The sequence below is a fragment of the Rhinolophus ferrumequinum genome, chromosome 4 (genome assembly GCF_004115265.2).
Source record: "Rhinolophus ferrumequinum isolate MPI-CBG mRhiFer1 chromosome 4, mRhiFer1_v1.p, whole genome shotgun sequence".
Lineage (NCBI taxonomy): Eukaryota > Metazoa > Chordata > Mammalia > Chiroptera > Rhinolophidae > Rhinolophus > Rhinolophus ferrumequinum.
The window spans coordinates 94,291,990-94,311,599 of NC_046287.1; the positions used below are offsets into that span (position 1 = coordinate 94,291,990).

General features: G+C 33.6%; 1 protein-coding gene and 1 long non-coding RNA gene across 2 annotated transcripts in view; one reads left to right on the top strand and one right to left on the bottom strand.

Annotated features, from left to right (window-relative positions):
• NBEA (neurobeachin) overlaps nt 1-19,610 on the bottom strand; it is a 658,659-nt gene that overhangs the window by 482,017 nt on the left and 157,032 nt on the right. Inside the window, 2 exon segments of the mRNA XM_033103847.1 lie at nt 1,824-1,932; nt 18,532-18,624. Of these exon segments, the coding sequence (XP_032959738.1) occupies nt 1,824-1,932; nt 18,532-18,624 (202 nt within the window).
• Nucleotides 1-19,610, top strand: part of LOC117021089 (uncharacterized) — a 160,798-nt gene that overhangs the window by 133,457 nt on the left and 7,731 nt on the right. The window contains exon 3 of the long non-coding RNA XR_004422807.1: nt 15,338-15,379. This is a non-coding gene — a long non-coding RNA (uncharacterized LOC117021089). The remainder of the gene's footprint in view (nt 1-15,337; nt 15,380-19,610) is intronic.

Sequence of the window (19,610 nt, forward strand, 5' to 3'; positions counted from 1 at the left end):
CTCGGATAAATTTTATTATGGTGATTTTCTGTGTTTTCCAATTTCTATAATGAATGTATATTAATTCTGATACCAGATTAAAATGTAACTTTACAAAAACAACAGAAGGGAAACATATTTCTCTGTGTTGCAGTAGAGAGAGAATTTTAACTTTGCAGCAAAGTTTTTACAGAAAGGTCAGACAGTAAATATTTTAGGATTTGTGGGTCATATGACCTCTCTCACAACTATTCAACTCTGTCATTACAGTAGGAAGTCACCCATAGACTATACTTAAATGAAAAAAACATGGCTGTGATCCAGTAAGACTTCATTTATGGACACTATAATTTGAATTTCATAAAATTTCACATGCCACAAAATATTCTTTTCCCCCGATCCCACAATTTAAAAATGTAAAAACCATCCCCTACTTCTGGGCCATTCAAAAACTAGACTTGAGCAATATCTGGCCTGTGTCTTAAAAAAAAAAAAAAAAAAAAATGTGTTGGAGGAGTTTGAATTTGTCCCATATTAATTTAAAATTGTAGTACAATTCCATTCAGAATCTCAGCATCTTCCCTCCTCAATGTCTTTCATTTTATTTTTGTAAAACATCTGCAACGATGAGATATTGTTTTCTATTTTCTGACCATTGTTTTTCTGAGTTAGGAATATTATTATGAGTGTTTAATCTAGTAATGCCCGTGTATATTGTGTTAGCATTACTTGTGTCATAGACACAATGTTTTACCATCTAAATCTATACCAAAATATCCACAGCCCACTGTATTTTAAAAGGGTAAGATCTGAAGTCCACTTTTCTCTTCTTGTTTTGACATGGCAAATATACGCTGGTATTAAAAAATAAATGTTAGGTTCAGCATTATATGCGTTACGTTATTGCATCACTGTGATCTGTAGAGCAGCAGTGCAAAGTGATGAGAGCGTGACAAACACTCTCTGTTGCAACTACGCAAGTCTGTCACTGTAACACAAAAGCAACCACAGGCAATTTGTAAAGAAACAAGTGTGATTGTGTTCCAACAAAACTATTTATGGACCCGAATTTGAATTTCATATAATTTTTACATATCATACATTATTTTTCTTTGGATTATTTTCAACCATTTCAAAATATAAACACTCCTTAGCTCGTGGCCATACACAGATGGGTGTTGGTAATTTGCTAATCTTTGTACTAGAGAAAAGAACTTAGTGCTACCGAGGATCAGTTTCAGGAAAGTAGAAGTGAGGTTAACATAAGGGAACATTCCTAATATTTAAAAATAAAAACAGCTACTTTGAGAGGTAGCACATGCATTACAGAAAATCCTGAATCCCAGCTGTAGGGCCATCTGTTAGAAATTATAAAAAAGGGATTTCTGAATTGAAATGAGATCTAAAGTTTCTTCTAGATATCATTTTTACCAATAATTCTTACCTAAAATTTATCCCAGAATCAATTCTAGGTTAATGTTGGTAACTGCTACATACTAGAGAGAGAGAGAGAGAGAGCGAGAGCAAGAGAGAGAACTGATATATAATACATAATAGGTGTGGTATATGCAAAAAATTAAAACTGTGTAAAGCCAATCAGCCAACCTATACTCAAAGAAAAGCCTCTGGACCAACATTAAACAAAAACAAAAACAAATTTAAAAAAGTCAAATAAGAGTATGTAGATATGTGTGCAAATACAATTTTAAATTTATTTGTTTTTAATTTTACTGGCTTTTTAGATTTTAGCAATTTAGATTACTGACCAACTACTGATCCCAATTCCATAGAGGGTTTACACTACAAACATTTAAAATTGTCATCACCCACTTTTAATTTTTTACCTCATAAAGTGTGTTGTACGTGGTGACAGTCACAGTGTTTGTATGCAACATCAGCCTTTCTCCAAGAAGAGTGAAAAGACTATGAGTATGCATAATTTCAACTTTTCTCCTGGAGAAAAAGAGGGAGAAAAAATAGCACAAAATACTATGAAATACACTGGATTTTCTATTCTCATGACTTTGAGATAAGAAAGTACAATCTATAAGCAGATACAGAATCATGTAATTATTTTTACTAACTTTCATCTACAAAAGAAATGACAGTATATACATAGCATAGCTATCTTCCTAAGTTCCAAAAATACCATTTAAACACTTACCAAATAAAATATCTGTGCAAACTAAAGTGTGAAATATACAAATTATAAAACATTATATAAATGTTGACAGCTATTATTTTCAAATTTCTAATAACTATTTAGTTTATTAGGTTAACATTACTAGTTTCCAAAGGGTGGCCATTTGGCTCAGTTGGTTAGCGTGCGGTACTCGTAACACCAACGCCACAGGTTCGATTCCCACATGGGCCAGCGAGCTCCGCCCTCCACAACTAGATTGAAACCAATGACTTGACTTGAAGCTGATGGGTCCTGGGAAAACACACTGTTCCCCAATATTCTCCAATAAAAATTTAAAAAGAAAAAGATTATCGGTTTCCCCACAGAATTTTTAAATGCTTTCTTTCCAAATTTAAAGTCTATAACATAATCCATAAAACACTTGAATATCAATAATTTAAAATTGTGATTCAAAGTGAGGATTCTAGCTTGATGCCGGGATTACACAGCAAAATAATTTGACAGAAGTACAGGGCAATCATTATTGCTTGTATTTGTAGTCTGCCATTGGATTTAAAACCAAAATAAATAAATAAATAAATAAATAAATAAATAAATAAATAAATAAATAAATAAACAACTTTCTATGTTGTTGCTGTTAGCTCATTTAACTGCCCCCCCCAACCTAATCTATAATTAAGATAGAAGGTCCTATTAAGGACCTCCTAGAACACTTAGCTCTAGCTTAGGGAATTATTACATGCCTCTCACTTGTGTCACTCTTAAAAATCAAAATCTGGATCTTCTTGGGTCCAATCCAAGGTATTTCATTTCTTACCTTGCTTTTCTTATGATTCTTTGTTCAAACATGGCAACTATGGCGTAAACTATGTAACTGCCAAACTCTTGTTCCTTTCTTCTAGAGTCCACAGTTATACTAGGATATAATTTCAGCCTATATTACAGCTAGGTGTGTCCATTTGGCTAAGTTATAGCCAATGGAATGTGAGCAGGAAAATTGTGAACGAATTTTAGGCCTTGTCCATAGAAAAAGCACTCAGGCATATCTTCAGTGCTCTTTCCTCAAGGCAGAAACACCAGGGCCATATGATAGAGACACAGAGACACAAGATGAAAGTTGAAGCCTGGGTCTCTAGATCAGAGCTTGGGTAAAACGGCCTCCTGAAAAACATCCATTTGGATTTTATGTGAATAAGAAAGAAATTACTTGTTTTGATTAAGTGACTACAATTTCACCATTTATCTGTCAAAATAGCTTGTTGTTACCTTAATTTAAAGGCCAAAATCAAAAATATGAACCATTTTTCCAGGTACCACTCACCTAGAAATCCTCTCTTCTAAACATCAGCCTCCAAGCTCCACATTACACAACAAAAGACACAAGACAGATGTTTCCCTCACCCAATCCTCCTTAGTCCAAGGAGGGAAAAAGCAAAATTACCTAAACCCAAGAGAAGTTTGGGCGTTTGTCTTGTGGTTGTGTTTGTAAAACACTTAAATAAGATTGAAAAAGGTCAACTGGTCATTAAAAAGGAAAACAAAAAAAAATCAGGACTAATGGATATTAAGGGGTTCTGTAGGGCAAGGCTTTAGGGACTTCCAAGTCAAGCCACACTCCAAACAAAGGAGGCCTGAAACTTTCACTTGCTCTTAATAGGGAAAGAACAAATGCCAAAGCATATCCTTTGATGTATATCTCTCAAATACACAGGGCTGGTAAAAATTGCCAAAATCTGGCTATCTGGAATTTAGAGTAATCTCTTAGCTGTGCCACTACAATTTCAGCTACTAAAGAAATTCCCTCCCTGCTGCTTATCTCCTACAGTGTATAAATGTTTATAGAACAGCTTAATTCTGGCCTTTTAGAGGGGCTTCAAGGATGCTATGCATGCACCAGAGAAAAGATGGGTCAGCTTCCTCCCACAGTTTGCTTTAAAACAATGTTTGCCCCATAAAGTTTGCTGCAAAGGAGTCAAGAGTAATTGAAAACACCTTCATCTCTATCAGGCAGAGTGGCTACATGGGTCCTGTCCATCACATGTTTGACTGCCCATGGACCCGCTAAGCAAAGACCCAGCTCTATGCATCAGGACAGGGTGGCTCCACTGGGCCAGATATGTGAGTGCCTATCTGCTTTACCTTTGTAATTTTACAGGATTTATGTCCTCTTGGATTAAGAGTATGGTCTGTTTTTCAAATAGTAACCTTTATGCCCCTACAAATTATACTATTAGGTTACTAAACATTCTATTGAAAACATACTCTAATTTCCTTCACACAACGAATAAGACTTTTTTTGGTGGCCAAAGAAATACTGTTTGTAACAAATTCAGCAAATATGTTAAAACATGAAAAACAAGAACCTCTAATTCTATAACTCAGATAATCACTTTAAATACCAGTTTATGTTCTTCCAGAGTAATTGCTATGCATATAAATCTGACAAATAAATATAGGTGATATAAATACAATGAAAACAATTATGTATACGGTAATCTGTAACGTTATCTCCAATAAATCAACAATATATTGTGTCCTGAATTTTCATTTTCATTATATATATAATTGATAATAAGAATGTAAAATAATTTGTCCATTCACTACTGTTGGCCATTTTTGTTATTTCTAATTTTTTTGCACCAAAAACTTTGTGCCTTTAGGTAAATCTTTGGGCATATCCACGATTATTTCCTTAGGACAAATTCTTGTAACTGAAATGATGTGGTTAAAAGCTTTTATATTTAATTTTATTTTGTGAGACTTTACAGTTTATGATCTCCAAAAATACATATATTTTAAACTTCCATTTTACCAGCAGCTTCAACAAACTTATGTAATATAATAATTATAAAAGTAGTCAATATGATTTACAAAAATAGATCGTATTTTAATTTACAAGAAATGCTAATAAATGTTCACAAGTCTTTTGACCATTTACATTACTTCCAAGTACTGTCTGATGCCATCTCTGATCATTTTTTCTCTGTATGGCCACCTTTTTCCTACTGATTGCAAGAAACCTAATAATGTTAAGGACATTATCCCTTTATAAAAAATTGACAAATATTTTCCATGTTTTGAATTTCAAGGATTTTTTTTTGGTTTTTGTTTTGTTTTGTTTTTGACATAGAGGTGGTTTTTCATTTTCTTGAATAAAATCTATGAAGCTTTAACCTTGCCATTTCTTCACTTGGAGCTAACGTTGGAAAGACCATCTCAATCTAGTAATCATTTAATATTCCATATTCTTTATCCTATACCAATTTTTATTTTAATTCATTTTCATAACTATTTCATTGGCTTTATTAAATGATACACAACATAGACATGGAAGCAGTGCAGGGAAATACAAAGTTTCTTTGCATTTCTCTGATAATCAGTGATGTTAAAACATCTTTATGTGTACCTAAAGTATTTAGTATTAGTATTAGCATTTCTTTGAAAAAATATCTATTCAGATCCTCTACCTATTTTTGAACTGGACTGTGTCGGTGCTGAGTTATGTGCATTCTTTATATATTTTGGATGTTAACCCATTATTGGATGTATGATTTACAAATATTTTATCCCATGCTATATATATAGGTTGCCTTTTCCATTTGTTGATGGTTTCCTTTGCTGTGCAGAAAATTTTTGTTTGGTGTAGTCTCACTTATTTTTTCCTTTTGTTGCCTTTGTTTTGGGAGTCAAATCCAAAAAAATTATTGCCAAGACCAAGGTTTAGGCGCTTACTCCCTATGTGTTCCTCCAGGAGTGTTTTAGTTTGTTTTATGTTCATTCAACTCTGTAATCCATTTTAAATTGATTTTAGTGTATGGTGTAATACAGAAGTCCAGATTTAATTTTGCATGTGGACATCCAGTTTTTCCAACACCATTTATTGAAGGGACTATCCTTTCCTCATCGTATATTCTTGGTCCCTGTGTCATAAAATAATTGACCATATACACATGGGTTGTTTCTGGACTCTGTTCTGTTCCCATGATCTGTGTCTGTCTGTTTTTATGCCAATACCACACTGATTACTATAGCTTTTTAATATAGTTTGAAATCAGGAAGTGTGAAGGTTTTAGCTCTGTTCTTTCTCAGAATGCTTTGGTTATTCAGGATCTTTTGTAATTGCAAACAAAATGTTGGGATTGTTTGTTCTATTTCTTTGCAAAATTACATTGCAATTTTGATGGAGATTGCATTAAATCTGTGGATCACTTTAAGTGTTACGGACATTTTAACAATATCAGTTCAGCTATCTATGAGAACAGAACACCTTTCCACTTATTTGTGACCTCTTCAATAATTTTTCATCAATGTTTGATAGTTTTCAGTGTACAGATCATTCACCTCCTTGATTAAATTTATTTTATTTTATTCTATGAAAACATTCATTCTTTCTCCATATCTCTCAACTTCCTTTCCTATTTGTCATCTTTTTCTCTTGGTGCTACATTCCAGGTAATTTCATCATTTCTATCTTCCAGTTCACCAATGCTTTCTTAAATTTTATTAAACTGTTTAATATGTCTATTAAGTTTTAAATTTTAATCATTACCTATGATTTTCAGCTGTGGGTTTGTCATATATGGCCTTTATTATGTTGAGGTATTTTCACTCCATCCCCACAATTCTGAGAGTTTTTATCACAAAAAGACGTTGGATTTTGTTGTTTTTTTCTGTATCTATTGTCATGATCATACGATTTTTATACTTCATTTTGTTTATGTGATATATCACATTGATTTGTGGATACTAAACCAACCGTGCATCCTGGGAATAAAACCCACTTGACCGTGGTGTATAATCTTTTTAACGTATTGCTGAATTTGGATTGCTATTATTTTGATGACAATTTTTACATGTACATTCACACAGGATATTGCCCTATAATTTCTTTACTTTTTTTTTGTCTTTCTTTTTTTTTTTTTGGCACTGTTTTTGTCTAGTTTTGGAATCAGGGTAGTGCTGACCTTGTGAAATGAGTTAGGGAGCATTCCTTCCTCTTCAATTTTTTGAATAGTTTTAGAAGGACAGGTATTAATTCTTTGAATGGTAAAATTTCCTTCTGTTTGTTGGGAATTTTTTGATTACTAATTCAATTTTGTTAGTACTTACCAATCTGTTCAGATTTTGTTTCTTCCTGATTCAGCATTGGAAAATTGCATGTTTCTAGGAATTAATCCATTTCTTCCAAGTCATCCAATTTACTGGCATATAATTCTTCGTAGCATTTCCTTATGACCCTTTGTATTTCTCTGGTATCAGTTGTCACTTCTCTTTCATTTCTGATTTTATTTATTTGGACTATTTCCTGATGAGTCTGGATAAGAGATTATCAATTTTATCTTTTTAAGAACCAGGTCTTACCTTCACTGACCTTTTCTACTGTTTTTTGTGGTTTTTTTTTTTTACTCTGTTTTATGCTTTGACCTTTACTATTTCTTTCCTTCTACTCACTTTGCACATTGTTCTTTATTTTCTAGTTTCATTAGTCGTGAGGTTAGATTATTTATTTGAAATTTTTCTTGTTTCTTGTTTCTTGAGGTAGGACAGTATTGCTATAAATTTCCGTTAGAACCATTTGACTTCCCTCATAGATTTTGGTTCATTGTGTTTTCATTTTCATTTTTCTCATTGTATCTTTAATTTCTTCCTTGATATCACTGTTAACCATTCATTGTTTAGTTAACTTATTAATTAACCTCCTTAACTTTGTATGTTTTGCAGTTTTCTTCTTGTAATTTATTTCTAGTTTCACACCATTGTGATCACAGAAGATCACTGATATGATTTGAATCTTTTTAAATGTATTGAGATTTTGCCACCCAACATGTGGTCTATCCTGGAAAAACGTTCCATGTATACTTCAGAAGAAAGTAGACTGTGCTGCTTTAGGGTTAAATATCCTAAAAGATACCAATTAAGTCCAACGATTCCAATGTGTACTTTAAGGCCTCTGTTTCCTTTTTGATTTTCTTACTGGATGATCTATCCACTGATGACAATGGGGTAATAAATTCCTGTAATGTGACTGTATTACTGCCGCTCTCTCCCTTTATGTCAGTTAATATTTGCTGTATATATTTAGGAGCTCCTATGCTGGGTGCATAAATGTTCACAAGAGTTACATGCTCTTGTAGGAATTATCCCTTTATCACTACAAAATGATCTTAGCCTCTTCTAAAAGCCCTTGTTTTTAGTCTATTTTGTCTGATATAAGGATTGCTAGTCCAGCTTTATTTTCATTTACATTTGGATGAAGTATCTCTTTCCATCTCTTTACTTTCAGTTTGTGTTCAGTTTTTTATTTTAAGTGAGTCTCCTGTAGTCAGCACATGCACAAGTTTTTTTAACCCATTCACCTACCCTATGTCTTTTGATTGGAGCATTTAGTCCATTCACATTTAAAGTAATTATTGATAGGTATGTAGTTATTGTCATTTTATTAAGTGTTTTCTCATGTTTTTGTAGTTCTCTGTGCCTTATTCTTTTGCTCTCTTCTCTTGTATGTTGATGACTTTCCATAGTTTTATGTTTGTATTTATTTTTCTTTGTTTCTTGTGTATCTTTCATTAGTTTTTGGTTTGTGGTCACCATGTGCTTCATGTATACCAAGCTATGTTTTTAGTACTCTGTTTCAAGTTGATGTTCGCTTAAATTCAAACACATTCTAAAATCACTACAATTTTTACTCACCCCTCCATATTTGTTTTTGTCATTTTTTTAATATCTTTTCTATGTGTTTGCTTGTGTATAACCATTAAATTTTGTAATTATACATGGTATCCCTACTTTTGTCTTTTAACCTTTCTACTTTATAGTTGGCTACTTCACTGCTTTTATTAAGTACTTCCTTTGTCAGTGAGAATTGCTTTTCCTTCTATATATTCTTACTCATATTTTGGACCTTTCCTACTTAATGAAGTCCCTTTAATCTTTCTTGTAATACTGGTTTAGTAGTAAAGAACTTCTTTAGCTTTTTCTTTTCTGGGAAACTATCTCATCTTCAATTCTAAATGATAGCTTTGCTTGGTAGAATAATCTTGGTTGTAGGTCCTGATTTTCATCACTTTGAATATTTCCTGCCAATCCCTTCTGGCTTGCAAAATTTCTGTTGTGGAACCAGCTGACAGTCTTATGAGAACTCCTTTGTACGTAACTAACTACTTTCCTCTTGTTACTTTTAAGATTCTCTGCCTTTAACCTTTGTATTTTTACTATGATGTGTCTTTGGGTTCATATTATTTGGGACTCTGAGCTTCCTGCACTTGTACGAGGAAAATTAAGTTCACGAACTCATCTTAGAAAAAGTGCTACACACCTAATTGCTGAATATCATTTTGGTCACCTTCAAAGTTCTCCCCTTGGGAAGCTATGCACTAATGCCAGCACCTAGTCCACCCTTCAAAGCAATTTTGGAACTCTTTCTGGAATGATCATCAGAGCTGTCGTTGTATTACCCTTGATGTCCTGAATGTTATTAGAATGTCTTCCTTTCAATATTTCCTTAACCTTCGGGTAAAGAAAGAAGTCACTGGGGGCCAGATTAGGTGAGTAAGGAGGGTGTTCCAATACAGTTATTTGTTTACTGGCTAAAAACTCCCTCACAGATAGTGCTTTGTGAGCTGGTGCATTGCAATGATGCAAGAGCCATGGATTGTTGGCGAAAAGCTCAGGTCATTTTCATCTAACCTTTTCATGCAGCCTTTTCAGCACTTCCAAACAGTAAACTTGGTTTACTGCTTTCCCAGTTGGTACAAATTCATAAATAATAATCCCTCTGATATCACAAAAATTTAGCAACATCGTTGAAACAAGTTTGTGAACTTAATTGTCTGACCACATATGTCTATTTCCTTTTCCAGGTTAGGGAAGCTTTCAGTCATTATTTCTTCAAACACGTTTCTGATCCCTTGTTCTCTCTCTTCCTTATAGTATCCCATGATGTGAATACTAATATGCTTGATGTCCCAGACATCTCTTAAACTATCCTCATTTTTGAAATTCTTTTGCTTTTCACTTTTCTAATTCAGTGTTTTCCACTACCCTGTCTACCAGATTGTTGATTTGATCCTCTGCTTCATTTAATCTGCTGTTGTTTTCTTCTAATGTATTCTTCGTTACAGTTATAGTATTCTTCATTTCTAACTGGTTATTTTTCATGGTTTCTATTTCTTTTTTTAAGTTGTCACTGATTCCAACTATCTTTACAACCAGTGTTTTGAACTCTGCATTTGGTAGATTGCTTACCTCTATTTTGTTTAGATCTTTTTCTTGCGTTTTGTCCTGTTCTTGCATTTGGGATGTGTTTCTCCGTCTCCTGATTTTGGCTGCCTCCCTGTGTTTGTTTCTATGTTAGGTAGACCTCTTACATCTCCCAGTCTTGGCAGGGTGGCCTTATATTGTAGGTATCCTGTAGGGCCCATTGGCACAGTCTCCCTCACTACTTAAGATGGGTGCTCCAGGGGTGTCACTTGTGTGGGTTTTGGGTGCCCTCCTATTGTAGTTGAGCCTGGATTACTGTTGACATGTCAGTGGAAGAGAAAGACACTCAGGCTGACTGGCTGTGAGGACTAGCCATGACTACAGCGGACGAGCTGTTGTGCAGGGGCTGACCTTACAGAGCAAGAGTCACTTTAGCAGGGTTCTCATGCCAGCCACATACATCCTTCAGATGTGTTACTGTGGAGCTGTTTGGTGGTCCTCTGCTGTGGTCTGATGCCAGCCACTGAGTGTATTTGTTGTAAAGCCTCTGGGTGAGGCTCCAGTACAGGCCAAGGTCAGCCACCACTTGTGCCCAGATTGCTGCCACTTGGTGGGAGCTCCAAAGTAATCTGTGGTTAGTTGCCACTTGTGCTGGGCTTGGAGGTGCTTCTGAGAGGCTATGGTGTTAACCAAGGCTGGCTGTCACCCGTGTGGGGCTAGGGCCCTTTGGTGAATACCACAATGTGAGCTGAGGCTAGCCACCACTTCTGCTGGGCTTGTCACAGCTTATTTGAAACTACATTCCAAGCCAAGACTTGCTGCCGCATATGCCAGGCTTGAGGCCACCATGCAATTTGAGACCAGTTTCTAACTATGGCAGGCTTGGGGCCACTTAGTAAGAAGTACAGGAAGGCAGTGTGGAGGCTCCTCAAAAAATTAAGAATAGAATTACCATATGACCCAGCAATCCCTCTCCTGGGTATATACAACAACAACAAAAAAAAAAATTGAAAACATTTATCCGTAAAGATATATGTGCTCCAATGTTCATGCAGCTTTATTTACGGTGGCCAAGACATGGACACAACCAACATGTCCTAGATGATGGGATAAAAAGATCTGGTATATATACACAATGGAATACAACTCTGCCATAAGAAATGATGAAATAGTGCCATTTGTGACAATATGGATGTATCTTGACATTATTATGCTAAACGAAATAAGTCAGACAGAAAAAGTCGAGAACCATGACTTCACTGATATGTGGGATATAAAACGGAAAGCAACAAAGGAAAAAGATAAACAATAAAGAAACAAAAACTCATAGACACAGACAATAGTTTAGTGGCTACCAGAGGGTAAGGGGGTGGGTGGTAGAAGAAGGTAAATGGGGTCAAATGGGGTGATGGAAGAACTGGGTGGCGAACATACAATGTGATATAGATGATATAGAAATGTACACTTGAAACCTATGTAGTTTTACCAACCATTGTCACCCCAATAAATTTTAATTTTGAAAAAAGAGGTATAGGGCAGGCAAAGGGCAGCTGCTGCTTCTTTGTGATTTCTGAACCTGTGAGCGATCTTGGCAAATTACGCAGCATGAGCGGAGGCAGGCAGCTTGTGTGGACATGTTGTTGTAAAAGGTTTGGGCAGGGCCCACAAGTTGGGTGAGGTGAGGTCTCTGAGACTTATCAGGGCAAGTCGAACTGTGTTAACCAGGTTAATGGAGAGCTCAGATTTGGTGCCTGTCTGAACCTGCCAGCTGGGTGGGAGGAGAGTTCAACAAAGTAATAATGGCACCTGCCAGTGCTTCTGTCCCCAGAGACAGCTGCCCCGACCCTGTTCCTCCAGCCTTCTCTCTGAAGTTAGTTAATTTAGTTCTTCTCCGTGTGTCTCTGGCACTTTTGGAGCTAGACCTTAGAGTGAGAAAATCTGTGATTGACCTAGATGGTGCGTGGGCCCCTCAAGAGGAGCATTCTGATCTCATCTCTAGCAACTCTCCATCTCATCTGGATGCAATCCCCATGGGTTTTCAGTGAGATGTTATGGGTACTCTTCTTCCCAATATTTGGTGTCCTGGGTTGGGGAGCCCTATGTTGGGGTCGACTCCTAAAGGGAGACCTCCGCAAGATGATATCCCTCCTGATTTTTAACTTCCACATGTGAGTGTGGGACCAGACCATTCGTCCCCTCCTCCCCTCCTACCAGTCTCAAGGCATTTTTTTCTTTATGTCCTTAGTTATAGGAATTCTATTCACCTAGTCCTCAAGTGGGTCTAAGTGACTGTTGTTCTATAATTTAGTTGTAATTTTGATATGATTGTGGGAGGAGGTGAGCAAAGAGTTTACCTACTGCTCTATTTTGACCAGAAGTCCCCTTTAGCATTTAGGTATTTTGATCATCTATTTGAACCACTTGTTAGAATTCTGTTTTGAGGATAACTGCAATCAGGCCATCTACCTGAAATAATAATTTGATTTTCTATTCAAGCATATATTCAAGTTAGATTTTTCAATTTTATATAACTTTATTTTAGAAACTGTTAGGATTTATTTTTAAAAAAGATTTATAGAAAAGTTGAAAAAGTATTACAGAAATTTCCTAGATAGAATCCATCCAGCTTCCCCATATGTTCACATCTTATCTAATCATGATACATATGTCAAAACTAAGAAATCAACATAGGTATAATATTACTACCTGAACTATAGACAATTCATATTTCACCAGTTTTTTTATCATGTGCTTTTTCTGTTTAGGATCCAATCCAGGATATCACCTTTCATCTACTCCTATCTGCTTAGACTCCTTTGATCTGTAGCAGATTCCCCTTGTTTGGTTTTCATGCACTTTGACAGGTTTGAGGAGTATTCATCAAATGTTTTATAAAATATACCTCAATGTGGGAACGTATGATGCTTTCTCTGGATGAGACTAGGGCTATTTTTTTATGAAAATACCACAGAGGTGAACTTCCCTTCTCATCACATCAAATCAGGGAGTACAAGGTATCAACATGACATGTGAGTGCTGATGTTAGCCTTAATCATTAGTGAAAACTGCTGCCAGGTTTCTTTGGAAAGGAGCCAGTAAGTCCATCCCATGCTCCAGGAGAGGAGATTTAAGTTCCATCTTCAGGCAGAAGGAGCAGCTGCATATATTTTGGGAACAAATTTCTCAATTTTAATGATAGATGTCAAACCTATCTCTAGTTCAGCTAACAATTAAAGTGTAGGGATTATCTTGCACATTGTATTCCAGCTACTTGACAAAAATTATAAACTAGGTGTTAAAAGGAAACAAACCCACCCACACGTCAGTTTAGTTTTACCTTTGGACCCCAGTCAGATTCACTGCCAGACTAACACAAATAAGATGCTGAGTTTAAGTAATATTTTTTAACATACTATTACTAAGTAATATTTTTCAAAGATGATTCTCTTAGGTTTTTAGGTATATAATCAAACCTTCTATAATAATGATACCCATTTCCTTTTCTCTAATAATTGCATTTTATTTCTGTTTCAAATCTTGAACAAGTAATAATTAGATTTTCGTAGAAATATTTCTCTCAATGCTGATCTGAATGCTGCTAGTATTTCATATTTATATTTGATGTCCGCTTTTAAAGATAAATATCATACTGAAGAAATGTTCTCATTTCATCAAAATTGTATATTAAATTGTACTTATTACCTTTTTGCTAACTATTCAAATTATCACGTCAATATACTGTGATTAACCACTTTAGATCTACTTATCATTTATCCTAAAAACTCAATGAGGGAAGCAGTATGGTTTTATTTATTTATACGGTAGAGTAAAAATTGAGACTCAAGGATGTTTCCAAGACCACTGAGAAAATATTACCTAAGCCAGGATCCAAACCTAAACAGTCCAACTTGACAGCCAGTGAACAACATGTATTTTATTAACCATTATCTCTATTAACTATCAAGCTGTTCATGCTTAAAGTGTTATTTTTTACTATTATATTTAATGTTACAATCAATCGTATTGACAGGAAGCATTTAGACTTAATTTTTTGTGTAGCTAAGTAGTTAAGAAAACAGTTTCAGTGTTACCTAAGTCCTTTTACTCCACGATTGCTCTAATCAAGAACTCTTCATTTTAACTCATCAGTCATTGATTTTATTCAATCCAACTCCATTAATAATATAATTAGTAAAAATTCTTCCAAGATTTTAAGTTTCTTGTTGTTTTTAGTATATGTATTTTAAACAATGTTATTATTAAAAAATTGCTTCAACTGGTAACTTTCACATGGTTGAAAAATTTAAATGATCCATATCTACTTTTGTTTCCACCAACTTCCCATTAGGAGCCACTGTTCTTAATTTGTTGTTTCTTATGTATTCTACTAGATTTTGTTACTGTAAATACAGGAAGTATTATATTCTTATGTTCTCTTTTTTATACATAAATAGCACTCAATACATACCCATCTATTTGTTTTTTAATCATTTAACAATATAGTTGTGGTATTATTATATAATTTCTCAGTTTTTTAATAACTGCATAGCATTCTATTTAATGAATGAACCATAATTAATTTAACAATTCCTGTATTAAGAGAAACTTAAGATTTCTCCTAACCTTTATGATTCTAAACAACAAAATGAATAACTCTGAATAGCCATTATTTCACATGCACACAAGTGATGAATCACTGGGTTAAAAAGTGTATGTATTTGTATTTTTCATAGAGATTGATCAAAATCAATAAACTGTCCTTACACACGGTATTATACTAAATCATGCTCCAGTTAGCAATGTGTGAGAGTATGTGCTTCCTCCACATCCTTGCTAATAAAGATGGATGTTGAATTTTGAGACTCTGTCAATCTAATATGTGAAAAATGGTATCTTTAGTTTAAGATTATATTTCCCTTATCACAAGTAGGATTTAGCTCTTTTCAAATGTGTATGTGCCATATGTATTTTCCTCTATATGCTGACCATTCATATCCTTTGCCTATTTTCCTACAGGATTGTCTTACCAATTTCTAGGGAAAGCTGTGCAGTTACCATGTAAGACTTCTTTAATTTCCTGTTTCTATATTAATTATGGAAATTGTCATTTATTTATTTTGTATGTTCACATTTTTGCTCTTTCTTGAATTGCTTAATGATGATTTATACATTTCTATAATGATTTTTAAGTATCAGGTTTTAAATTATTTTCTGTCCTCTGAATTTAATTCCTCCTTTTCTGTTTATTAATTACTTCCATTTATTTGGGTATACTTTTCCCAACTTTTACATTTTAATTACTTTTTTCTGTATTTCTTTTCTACTGCTCTATGGCTATGGATATTTCTTTAAGCACGTTTTAAGCTATATACTATAGGATTTTTTTAAGCTTTCTAAAAATTCTACACTTTCAGTGTGCACTTTCTCTTTGACACAAAAATGGTTCAATAAATTTTAAATTTCTAGGTAGAAGAATCTTTGGTTTCTGACTTTGTTCCTATTTTCTAATTTTATTGCATATTAACTAGAGAATCTTCTCTGTTTTGTTTCTACATTTTGGAATTTTTCTTTGATGTCTATTACACCATATCAAATCTTTATAAATGTTCCTTGGGCACTTGAAATTATATTCTTTATTAACAAGGTAAAGAGGTCAAATTATATTAGTCAGATTTATCTTATTATTTAAATTACTTTCCCCTTTGATTTTTTATGAACTGAGATCAGTGAATTAAAGTTTGTTTCAATGCTTTATACTATTAGTGATTGCCTATTTCTCCTATACTTTCTGTTTCATGGTTTCACACTCTGATATTAGAAAGTATCCTTCTTTATATTGTTTACTGGTTTTTGTTTTCAGTTTTAATGTGTCCAATATCAATGTGTCCTGCTTTTTTTCATTTGTATTTATGTGGTATACCCTTTACCCATCCTTGTAATTCCAGCCTTTCTAATTCACTTCGGATGTTTCTTGAATATAGAATTGTGATTTTTTTTTCTTTACAGTAGACTTACAAAAACTCTTAACATTTATTAACATAGCAGATATGTTTGGTGTTAGGTATGTCATAATTTATGTTATACTTCCTGACTTTTATAAAATTTTTATAGAGTTCTATCACATGTATAGTTCTGTTTTATTTGTACATTCTTTAATATTTTGAAAGCATCACAATTTTGTTAAATTGCTTATCTTTGTAACTACAAAGGAATAAAAAGTCTATACATTTAGAAAGTGTATTTCTCTAATATAAGCATATTTACGCTTAGTTTTTCCTCTCTCCTACCATCAAATTTTAGTCAATTGGCCTATAATTCCAACATTTCATTTGTCAGCTTACATGGATATCATTTGACTCTGGACTTACTCCACTTTCCACCTTCTTCAGTCCTTTCCCCATTCATTATAATTGTAGCATTTCTACATTAGGGTATATAAAAAGCAAGTTCCAGAATGGCACTGTAATTCAAACATTTGTCTTAGTAATAGTTTTACTGTTAAATTAATTCAGAGTTCTCCAGTATTCCTTAAACTCTATCCAGTCATCCTACTTGGCTGAACTTCATTCTCCAGCAATATTCTCAATAATTATTCAGAAAAAAAATTCTTTGTATGGTTAAAAGTTGTTTGGCAGCACCCTTTTCACTTAAAGGATACTTTGTCTCCCATTTTCTTCATTTCAGCATCTTATAGTTGGTGCTCTTCATTTTCTATATTGAAGGTTGTTGTAGAGAAGTCTAAGGCCAGACTCAATATTTTTCTGTAATCCTTCTAAAGGCTTACATTTTCATCTACACATATTATTGTTTCCAATTTTATTGTCTAGGTATCTTACTATGCTATCCACACAGTTAATCTTCCTTTGAGCTTCTTCAGATTCTATTTTTATTTATTTGTTTGAAACTTTTTATCCTTCGATTTATTTACCAAATTTTGTTAGCTTGTGATTTAACACTTCCATGTTATCTTACCATTTCTTCTAACTTCTTGAAATTCTGTTTAAGTAGTTGTCCTTCTTCAGAAGCAATTCATTTATTTCTTTTTTTTTAATTTATGGTTAAAGTTTTAATCACAATTATGTAATTGATAGCAAGTTTTCCAGTGAGTATCCTTATCTTCCAGTTAGTTTTGTTTATCTCTGCCACCTTTCAATATTTTTAAATGTGTGTGTTTGACAATTTTAAGAGGTTGCAATAGGCTAGAATCCTTTATTAATATCTCCTGATCAATTTATTTTAATTGACCAAAGATAAATGAGTAATCCTTACCTCTTAATAGAAGTAGATGTTTCTCACTCTCAGTATTCTCTCAACTAGTACACCTACAGTTCCTCATACATGCATAACTTTTTTCTACAATCCTGACTATGTTGAATTATTCCCTATATCTATAATATACCTATTCTCTCTTACGTCACTATTCATTTGGCACCAAAATGGAAATAGTATCTATTCTGCTAGAATATTTAGCATATTAGAGATGTTTTATGTGGACTTTGTGTAGTTTTCATCCATGTTGTCAATAAACACTAGGCAAATTTAAAAACCAAAAAAGAATTGAGGTTCTGAGAGGAACCCCACCCAGTAGTTATTAATACTTCAGTGACAGGACTATTTTCTTGGGCTCATTGGTATATACAATAGAGTTTAAAAAGAATAATCACGCGCTGCACAACACAATAGGAAAACCACTCATTTTATCAGCAGGTGATTTTTTAAAGTATCTGACTTCTGAACTTTGGGGTAAAAAGAGATACTTTAGCATTTTAAAATTACAAACCTAATCAATAAGACCCAATGTTAGAAGAGAATACAAATAATAAAACACAGACTCAGTGTAAGCAAAAGAACAGCTCTAAAGGAGACTTCAGTATACACGGTATTCCTTGTGTCAAGAAAGTTTTCATTGAAATCATATCCATATGTGCTTTACTTTATTTGATGAAATATTTTATTATACCCGTAAAATGAACAGTATTTTATTTTCAGCAAGCAAATAGGAAAAAACTGAAACTGTGATTTTGTTCTATAATCTACTACTAATAAACAACTTTTATAAAATATTTTTACAACTTCTACCACAGGAAGCTATTATTTTCCACTGTAAGATTTTTGCAGTCAAATTTCATGTTACATTAGATACAAAACTAGTAAAAATACAATTTCAGAAGACATTCCTACAATTCATTAACAAAAAAAAATCAACTTACTTGTGACCTAAATGCTTCAGAAAGTATCCCAGAACCTTCAGAGCTTGAACCCAAATACTTTCACTTTTAGAAGCCAATAGTTTGTAGATTACCCTAAAAATATAGAAATAAATTAAGTGATTTTTTAAACTCCTACAAATGTTAAAAATATAGGTACTGTATACGTTAAAAATTGTATACACATAAGGCATAAAATACCTCTCAGGAATTTAAATTCTTTGGATAAATGAAAAATTAACATATTTTATGAATTTTTCTTAACTTGCCCTTCAAATAATATGCTAAAAAGGGCAATGTGGTTGGTCGTTCATAAGCACTAACTCCCAGCACACTCAATAACAATTTTCTATTTTAAGATACATGCTTAGTGAAGCCATGTTTCCTCTTGGATTTGGAATTGCCCGATATTTGTACTTGATGACCTTTGGACCACAGACCTGCCCAATTATTTCCCTCTTCTTAGAATTCAGAATGAGGTCTGAGAAATAATATCTAGTCTTTGTTGTTCTCTTGAATTAGGAAATGATTTAAAACAGATACTATAGGTCATCCTTGCTATGTTAACAGATCCGAGTCTATATACAGAAGAATAAAGCAGTCACATAAGAAACACCAGAGGAAGCTAACTTATTTCCTTATCGCTATCCAATTCCTGGTTCCTATAGTAATCCTAATGAGATTACTATGACAAACACATTATTCTGTTTACTTAAATCAGTTTGAGGAGTTTTCCATTACTTGGAGCAAAATGTCTCTAGTACCATGCAACGGAACCGAACCGATACAGCCACTTCAATAATATATAAGACCAGGGTCATTTCCATTACAATATTTGCAAGGTCTTTAGAAATTTCATCCCATATTTTTTTTCAAAAAATAAAAATATTTTTTCTAAAAGGTAAAGGGGGAAATAACAACTATATTCTTTCGCAACTCATTCTAGAATTTAAGAAGGCTCTTTGAGGGTGGCAGTGGTGACACTATAAAAAATAGGATGTGCTTTATTATATTAAATATCTTTTTTAAAAAATAAAATGTTATATAGATGCAGACGTGAACAAAAACCATATCCATTTTTT